General features: G+C 49.2%; 1 protein-coding gene across 1 annotated transcript in view; it reads left to right on the top strand.

The window, feature by feature from the left end:
• ablim2 (actin binding LIM protein family, member 2) overlaps nt 1–2,939 on the top strand; it is a 62,902-nt gene extending 59,963 nt beyond the window's left edge. Inside the window, exon 23 of the mRNA XM_080023279.1 lies at nt 645–2,939. Coding sequence (XP_079879405.1) covers nt 645–758 — 114 coding nt within the window. The 3' untranslated portion in view covers nt 759–2,939. The remainder of the gene's footprint in view (nt 1–644) is intronic.
• The last annotated feature ends 7,061 nt before the right edge of the window (nt 2,940–10,000 follow it).

Raw genomic sequence — 10,000 nt, 5'->3', positions numbered from 1 at the left:
TGTGTGTGTGTGTGTGTGTGTGTGTGTGTGTGTGTGTGTGTGTGTGTGTGTGTGTGTGTGTGTGTGTGTGTGTGTGTGTGTGTGTGTGTGTGTGTGTGTGGTGATGCATGTGGTGATGTATGAGGCACTGATCCTTATCTCTCCTTCAGCTTATACTGTGTGTGTGTGTGTGTGTGTGTGTGTGTGTGTGTGTGTGTGTGTGTGTGTGTGTGTGTGTGTGTGTGTGTGTGTGTGTGTGTGGGTTAAGTGTGTTCTCGTAACCTGAGACGCAGTGTGTGTGCGTCAGTTAGCTACAAAAACATCTCCCCCCGGCATAGGAGGAAGTTGGCCTCCACCTCCATAACAGCAACAGCAACAGCAATTCGACATCACTTCACCCGTAGCAGGTCTCGGTTCCGGGGAAGACGCTGTTTTGTTGGGAGACACCTCTGAGGCGTTCATGAATGTTTGTTATGATCCATCTCAGTCATGGGACGTGTCCCCGACGTGGCCATCGTGAGCACCTGCCGATGCAGCCGCCGCGTCTGATTGGATAATGTAGTAAAAAAACGTTTTAAAATTTGCAAAGGGCTTAAAAGGGCCCCTACATTTCGGGAGGCTTCCTGAAGTTTACCCAAACTGTTGTCCGTGTCTGGCTCTTGCAGAGGCACCTGTCCCCCGAGGATTTCCGGCAGGTGTTTGGGATGACGCTGGAGCAGTTCGACCGCCTGGCGCTGTGGAAGAAGAACGACCTCAAGAAGAGGACCCGCCTTTTTTAGGAGGGGGGGGGGTAAAACCCCAGGTCGACGCGGGGAACAAAACCAAAACCGAACGTTTACGAAAAATCGCCAACCGACAACTCCGCAGCATCTCATCCCAAAAAGAAGGAGACCCGTCTGGAAAACCCTGTATATGCACCGCTGCCACGCCCCGCCCCAGACGCTACTCCCCGCAAATGACTTTACGCCGTACGCCTGCGGGGGCCCCGTTTTGCGCTCCGTTGCCGTGACGATGTTTAGGCCGGCGTGTCGCTTGCCCTAGCTTGTGTTTTTTTTCTCCCTCCCCCGCCCCCTCTCTTTGTTTTGTACGGGAGCGCGTCCGAATTTGTACTTTCTCGGACGACCTCAGCCGGGGCGATGAGAGGGAGAGGGGCCGCATATGCATGGCCTGTGTCCTCAAGCTCCTCACCTCCTCCTCCCCCAAATTCTGCGACCGCTGACTCCCCGTACACCCAAAACCAAATCCAATCCTTTTTCCTTTGGTCTTCTCTGTGGTCCTTTCAGCTCGTGCGTCGCCACCTAGAATGTTTAGAGCAGGACTTATTTTTCCTTCAAAAAAAAAATCTATATATTTTTTTTCTTCTACCTTTTCTGGCGTTCGATGCAGGTCGCTCCTCCAGCGGTTGCTCGGCGTCTCCTCGTCTTCCTCCTCTCGTTCAGGGTCTCGTGTTTATCCGTATCCTTCCTGAACCAGCGGAACGTCCAAAAAGCGTTTTAGAGCCACGCCCCCGGCGTGTTATCGGCACGACGTGTTTTTGGATTACATACCGAACCTCTACGCGATTCGAGACACAGTATTATAGAGGCACGTTAAGGCCAAAGACCAGGGTTCTAAGCCTGGGCATCCCTCTCTCTCTCATTCTTTCTCTCTCAGAGCCACTCTTCCTCCTACTCCTCCTACACTGACTCCTATACCTTTTATTGTTTGATTTTCCACGTTTTTTTTTTGGAGAACGGCTCCGCCCAAGTACGAAGGAGTGGACCGATTTTTATCGCTGAGTTCCGGATAGGTCGAATCAGGCCCCGGACAGAAAAACAGAGAGAGACTGTTTGAATACAAACCAAGAGTGGCCGGAGGTCAAAACGCGGAGCAACGTGGAAATGCGCAGAGCAGAAATTATTTTTCTAAGCTACGTTCCCTTTTTGGACGTCCGGAGAGGGGAGCGGTCACTTTCCCTTCCTCTCGCCCGGTGGCATTAGCCGATGTCAAACCCATGGTCTCCTCCCCGCGCCTGCCCTTCGACGTTGACCGGTGAGGTCCTGCTTGATCTGAGAGTAGCTGATCCTATAAGCGTGCTGTACCGCGCCTCTCGGGCGGAGGTTTCGACTCAATGTGTTTGCTGCTTGTAGCCGACGCGATGCCAAGCTATGCATACGTCATTGTCGCTTCGCTTATTTTACCGGACATGCAAAAAGCCCTGTTGACCTGTCTCAGCTAACATCATTTGTAAGTGAAAGCGTATACTGGACGTATAGCGGATATATTCGTCTCCGGCGGGGTCGATGTACAAGCCTCGGTGTCTAACTTCTCTCTTTTTTTTTTTTTTTTTGGAGGGGCATGCATGGGAATGGCAGGACGGAAAGCTCTGCCTGTGTCCTCAAATGTGGAGTGTTTGACGAAAACAAAACAGACAAACAAACGAAAAAAAAAAGTCCTCAGTGTGGTTTCTAATTTTGTTTCCATTTGATTTAAGCTGTTGAATATTTTACCGCTCGACGTCACGTCGGACGGAAAAGTGCCCAGCTCAGCTGCTTGCGTTAGATTGTTTATTTAATTGTGTATATTAAGGGAAAAAAAAGGTGGATCTTGTGGCAAACAAGTGCAGAACGGATAGAACCATTTTAATGAACTGTCATAGGTTTTTTTTATGGAAAAGGTATCAGATTTTGATTTTTAATCTCAGTTCATGTATCCAGTGAAATGTTGCTCTTTCTGTAAGTAACACACTAACTGTCGTCATAAACCCGTCCTCTCATGTCCGTCTGATTTCTAACATCTGTCTGCTATTAAAGCGCTTTATGAAAAACGAGTCGCTGTGGATTGGAGTCCTCAATGAATGTCAATTTCTATTTTGTATGACAAAAAACAAAAACATCCATTGTCCGCTCAGTGACAATACATCCATTTAATGACTTACGTTGCATCTACTCAGTGCTGAGGTGAAATAGAACGGCATACATGTCTCTCCTATGAATAAATCCACAAACCGAAACTGTTTTTTGTTTTTGGATGAGGAAAGAAAGACAACAGGGCCAGAGCATAGTTGTCAAATTAATATTGTACCCTGAACAATGCTGGCATTTAAGCTACAATTTCAAAGTATAATATATAAGCATAATAAATATTTTATATTCGTCAATTTAATTGTTACCATGGCAATGGTTCCATTAGGCTGTGCTGTTTAGGCCAATACTGTATTGGAACTTTCAAACACTGAAAATAACGATCTAGAAGATAAATGACGAGGATATTCTATTTATAATTGTATACATTTTTGGGTTTAATTATTTTAAATTAATACTTTATATTGAATTATATAACCTTGTATTCTGCTGTAATATACTGTTATATATGTATATATAAGTATTACATAGACGTATCTCCACATATTATAATCGTAATACATACATATTCATACAGTGGGGCAAAAAAGTATTTAGTCAGCCACCAATTGTGCAAGTTCTCCCACTTAAAAAGATGAGAGAGGCCTGTAATTTTCATCATAGGTACACTTCGACTATGAGAGACAGAATGAGGGGAAAGAATCCAGGAAATCACATTGTAGGATTTTTAATGAATTAATTGGTAAATTCCTCGGTAAAATAAGTATTGGGTCACCTACAAACAAGCAAGATTTCTGGCTTTCACAGACCTGTAACTTTTTCTTTAAGAGGCTCCTCTGTCCTCCACTCCTTACCTGTATTAATGGCACCTGTTTGAACTTGTTATCAGCATAAAAGACACCTGTCCACAACCTCAAACAGTCACACTCCAAACTCCACTATGGCCAAGACCAAAGAGCTGTCAAAGGACACCAGAAACAAAATTGTAGACCTGCACCAGGCTGGGAAGACTGAATCTGCAATAGGTAAGCAGCTTGTTGTGAAGAAATCAACTGTGGGAGCAATGATTAGAAAATGGAAGACATACAAGACCACTGATAATCTCCCTCGATCTGGGGCTCCACGCAAGATCTCACCCCGTGGGGTCAAAATGATCACAAGAACGGTGAGCAAACATCCCAGAACCACACGGGGGGACCTAGTGAATGACCTGCAGAGAGCTGGGACCAAAGTAACAAAGGCTACCATCAGTAACACACTACGCCGCCAGGGACTCAAATCCTGATCCTGATCCAGATCTCAACCCCATAGAAAATCTTTGGAGGGAGATGAAAGTCTGTGTTGCCCAGCAACAGCCCCAAAACATCACTGCTCTAGAGGAGATCTGCATGGAGGAATGGGCCAAAATACCAGCAACAGTGTGTGAAAACCTTGTGAAGACTTACAGAAAACGTTTGACCTCTGTCATTGCAAAAAAAGGCTATATAACAAAGTATTGAGATGAACTTTTGTTATTGACCAAATAGTTATTTTCCACCATAATTTGCAAATATATTCTTTAAAAATCAGACAATGTGATTTTCTGGATTTTTTTTTCTCATTTTGTCTCTCATAGTTGAGGTGTACCTATGATGAAAATAACAGGCCTCTCTCGTCTTTTTAAGTGGGAGAACTTGCACAATTGGTGGCTGACTAAATACTTTTTTGCCCCACTGTGTGTATATATATATATACGCACAAATACATACATACACACACTTTGGGAGTCTGCCCACAGGTTGGGGTTTAGGGAGGGAGTCCTTCTTTCCGTGGTTTGCCAACATGGCGAGAGTTTTTATTATACTAAAGAACAAAAAGGCTCGCTGGCCACAAGTATAAATAATAGATAATAATAACAATAATAATGATGATGATGAATGAATGGAGGAGAAATTACGCTCCACTCAAGACAGACAAACCCCTCGGCCAGAGCTGGAGAGTCAGCCACGACCATCTGCGGCGCCGGCCGATGGACCACCCGGAAGTTAACGGGCTGGAGAGCCAGGTACCACCGGGTGATCCGGGCGTTTGTGTCCTTCATGCGGTGGAGCCAATGCGGCGGGGCGTGGTCCGTGCAGAGGGGGAAAGCTCGTCCCAGGAGGTGGTAGCGGAGGGAACCGACCGCCCACTTGATCGCCAAACACTCCTTCTCCACTGTGCTGTACCTCCTATCCCGCTCTGTGAGCTTGCAGCTGAGGCACAGCACCGGTCGCTCGGTCCCCTCCATCTCCTGGGACAAAACCGCGTCGAGCCCTCTGTCCGACGCATCGGTTCACAGACAGAAAGGGTGGGAGAAGTTTTGGTAAAACAGCACTGGCTTCCCACAGAGAGCTGACTTTACCCTCACAAACGCCTGCTGGCACTTCTCTGACCACTGGACTGGATCTGGAGCACCCTGTCGAGTTAAGTCGGACAAGGGCCTGGTTAGCTCCGAAAGTCGGGGACAAACCTCCGATCGTAGCCGACCAGCCCCAAGAACTGCTTCACCTCCTTCTTGGTCTTGGATCTTGGCATGTTTGCGACCACAGCGGCTTTATCAAGTTGGGGTCGGACCAGGCCTTCACCCAAGTGGTACCTCAGATACTGTACCTTCCTCCGTCCCAAGGCACACTGCTCTGGGTTGGCGGTGAGCCCCCCCCCCCGCCTCAGGGACTCAAGTACTGCGCCCACATGCTGCCTATGCCGCTCCCAGGTGTCGCTGTGAGTGATTACGTTGTCTTGGTAGGCCGCGGCGTATGCTACATGTGGACACAGCACGTGGTCCATGAGTTTCTTAAAGGTGGCTGGGGCACCGAACAACCCGAACGGAAGTGTGCGAAAGTGGAACAAGCCAAACGTCGATTTTTCCTTGGACTCCTGAGACAAGGGAATCTGCCAGTAGCCCTTGCCAGTGTCGTCAAAAAACGAGCCGTACCTAACCGGTCGAAAAGTTCATCGACCCGGAACATCGGGTAGGCGTCAAACTTTGAAACTGCGTTCACCCTTCGGTAGTCTATGCAGAACCAGACCGTCCGATCGGGCTTACCCACCAGCACGATGGGACGAGACCAGTCACCCGTGGACTCCTTTATCACGGCCATGTCCAGCATGGCCTCTAATCCCGCCTGCACGATCTTGCGTTTATGATCGGGATGGAGATAGGGCCAAGAGCGTACCTTCACCCCCCGGGGTCGTCTCCACATGGTGGTGTATGAGGGACCTAAGGCCTGGCAGGGAGGAGAAAAACATCAGAGAAGCCACGCTGAAGCGCGGCAAGAGAGAGATGGTCATCTAACAGGGCCGCGGTATGATCGACCGCTTTTTGAACCTCCGGACCAAACTCCCGCTCAATGACCAGAGCCACGGACGCCCCCTCCCTCCATTCTTTTTAGAGGTTCAGGTGATAAATCTGTGTTGCCCCCTGCCTCTGTCAGACACTTCCACCTCATTATCGACCTCGCCAACCCACCATGTGACCACAAAAGGCCCTTGCCACTTTGCGAGCAATTTAGAGCTGGATGTAGGGAGCAACACTAACACCTTGTCTCTCGGTGCAAATTGTCTGAGCCGAGCCCCCCGGTCGTATTAGAGGCACTGACGTTCCTGAGCCAGGAGCCAATTCTGCCGTGATAACGGGACATACATTGCATACTGTATTTTATTCTTACTGGTGCTCGGACCTTCCTCCCAGTTTTCTTTAATTAGGTATAGTACTCCCCGGGGTCTCCTGCCAAAGAAGAGTTCAAAGCGAGAAAACCCCATGGAAGCCTGGGGAACCTCCCGCACCGCAAACAACAGGGGGTGTGAACTTGAATGAACTTCCGAATCATGTTTTTCAGCGTTTTATTAAAGCGCTGCACCAGGCTGTCTGAGAGTCATGGCTCACTCGATATAACCTGTCCCTAATCACTGGAAAATACGGCCCCGCGTAGGGTGTCGTCTCGCGACTGCTCCAGCGGAAAGTCGTGGCTAGGGAAGGCTAGAGGGGGCGTGGGATCTTGCCACCCCTGCACCTGTCGCGCCCGCCGACGACCCCTCCACGTCAAACCCTGGCCAATCCATGCCAAAAAATCACAGGCGGGAACTAACCGCCGCCTGTACCCTATGCTTTTTTTCCCCTTTGCCAACATGGCGAGAGTTTTTGTATTACAGAAGAACAAAAGGGGCTCGCTGGCCATGAGCTGTTGGTGGTGGTGGTGGTGGTGGTGGTGGTGGTGTTGGTGGTGGTATGGTGATCCCCTCTGAAGAACAGACGGCCGCGGGAAACGGAACCCTGCGGTCGTCTGCAATATAAAAATGCATGATATATGTAGAAAATCTTCATATAAAATGAAATGGATATAAATGTATTATGATATCTACTATTATTTATATATATAAAAAAAAAGTATATAAAATTAAGAAAATGCTGAATTTATCCCATGGCGATGAATAAAATACAGCTTTATTTTTTTTTTAAATTATAATATATTGTTTATCGCAGCGCATATAATATTTAAAGCGCATAATCTACAGCACGTCTCTCGGTAACCTTTTTTTTTTTTTGTGTCGACTCGGCTCTCTGATTGGACAAGGCCCGGGGGAGGCCCGCAACGTGATTGGCCGGCGTCGGTGTCAATCCCAGCGGCGGGTCCGGCCTCCCGGGAGCCGGCGAGAGCGGGGGCGCGGCGCGTCCGGCGCCTCCATTGTCAACACACGCACATGATGAGGAGCGAGGGGAAGGAGAAGAAGGACAAAGGTAAGTTCCTTCATCCACCACCCCCCCCCCCCTTCCCCAATTTCATTCACATGTGTTACTTTGACCACAACTATCGGTCATTAACTGTTGTTTATTCGTGCAGTGTGATGAATGGGGTTGTTTTAATCACGAGAGGCGCACAAACCCCAGTGGGCCCCCCTTTTTTAACTCAGCGTCACAACAAGTGAAATGTTGCTTTTGTTTTGGTGTCAAATAAATATCGTGTTTATTTCTCGTCATTTTTATAGGGCTGTAATGATGATATTAATAGCCGGATACAAAGCGACCAGCCTTGTACTGTTGGAGAACACCATGAAAACGCAGTCAGACGTGTTCAATGCTCGCCCTGCTTTTTTCCTTTTATGAATGAACAGTGCTTGAAATACGACTGTCGGCCACGGGACGTACAAAGGAACCACGAGGTGGGAGCGATGGAGGAATTGGGGCTGGGCTGCACTGTAGTCTGATTAATTGGCCGTTTTAATGGGCTCGGAGGCAGAGCCGGAGGAGGGACGGCCCATCCTCCCATCCCTCCCCCCGCCGCCACTCCCAGCGCCGAGGGGAGGAGGAGGATGGAGGGATGGAGGATGGGGGGCCAGGGGCTCCTTGGGCCAGCTGGCCGACTGGGGACTTTCCATCACCGTTCCCTCGCCTGCTGTCGCCCCCCTGCTCCGTCCTGTCCATGTGACTGACTTTGCGCCTTGAAATATGGATGGATTCATGCTGTGTGGAGAAAAACCCAGTGGAATCCACCTTGTTTTCGCGAATAGAATGAAGGTTTCGCCAATCTGACGTGGGGTTTGAAATGCTGTTTAGGTTCCTTATTATAACCGAGTCCAGGAGGCCAGACTTCTCAAAGCGGAGTCATTTTTGATCTGAAGCGCTCTGTGTGTAGAAAAAAAAAAAAACAACCCCTGTGAAATCCACCTTTTCTTTGTTTTCGTGAATGCAATAAAGGTTAAACGCTGTTGATTACCAGTACAATCACGCAAACCGTTTGCCGTGTGTTCTTTATTGGAGGTGCAGCGGCTGCCTGTCCGTCTGAGACACGGTGCGTCACTGAATAATCCAAGGTCCCTGATCGCGCCGCGGCGTCGGACGCGGCGAATCCCCTGCTGACCTCGACCAGCGACTGCGCTGTGTCCGAGGGCCAGAGGGATGGATCCCCGAGTGCACCGGACAGCGTGTTGACGTACGGGTACCGCGCCCGACCGACCGGGCGCGATTGAAGTTGGATCCGGCCGAATGGCGAACGGGGGGGAAAGAAAACAAAACCCCCACTTTGAGGTCAAATCTGTATTTTTTGGGGGGGGGACAACTGGTTTAAGGGGCACCCTGGGGTCTCGTATCTCCTGACAGTAAGCCGCAAGCGCAGACCCCCACCGCGGCCCGGGGGTAACCGGACAGGGGCGTGGCTCAGATGCATTGAGGATCCGGCCCCCGCCGCCCACCACCTCAAACGGCACCGGCCCGCGAGGCAGCGCTTCGAGCCCGGCGAGCGGCTCTCGGTCAGGGAGGTTTTTGGGGGCAGACTGCGGGGCAGTTTGTTGCCGTGGATTCTTGTTATTTTTACCTCATTTGACCCACCGAGTCCACCGGGTCTCTGGGCTCGGCTTGTTGACACAGAAGATTAAGGAAGAATTTGGAGTACAAGAGCGCCGCGCTGTACTCCCGACCGCTTTTTTTTTAAACTTTTTTTTTTGCGCGGGGGGGGGCTGTATCTAAAATTGCAGTGTGTGTGTGTGTGTGTGTGTGTGTGTGTGCGCGCGCGCCTGTGGGTGTACTGTACGCCCGGGGCTCGGTATTTCCCCGACTGGCTTTCCTTTCATTCATTGGTTAAAGGCGGGCCCAGCCTCCACCGCAGAAGTCTGGTCGACCGCTGTGACAATGCACAATAGCAGGCAGCCCAGCGGTATGCGTCCGTGCTGCCCGTCGGCTGGGGGGAGGAGGGGCCCGGGGGGAGCGGACCGCCTGGACGGGTGAGGCGGAACCGACGGGGCCAAACGGGGCCCTCGGACGCTGTCCAACATAGTTGTCTGAGACATGGTTTGTCATTAGAAGAACTGCGATTGGCGTTGGTCTCGAAGTCAGGACTGTGGAATCCTGTGCGGAGATATGCTCCACTCTGAGGGGCCCGAGGGTCCGCCATTGTTTTGTGTGTGTGTGTGTGTGTGTCTGTGTGTGTGTGTGTGTGTGTGTGTGTGTGTGTGATTCTGCATCTCTGCACTACCAACTGAATCAAAATCACGTTATAATATTATATATATACATGTTTTTTTCATATTGTTTATAATAATAACAATAATAACAATAATAATAATAACAATAATGATAATAACAATAATAATAATAACAATAATGATAATAACAATAATAATAATAACAATAATGATAATAACAATAATAACAATAACAATAATGA

The sequence above is a fragment of the Zeus faber genome (genome assembly GCF_960531495.2).
Source record: "Zeus faber genome assembly, chromosome: 22".
Lineage (NCBI taxonomy): Eukaryota > Metazoa > Chordata > Actinopteri > Zeiformes > Zeidae > Zeus > Zeus faber.
The sequence above is the reverse complement of the archived record's forward strand: the minus strand, read 5'-3'. Positions and strand labels throughout refer to the sequence as shown.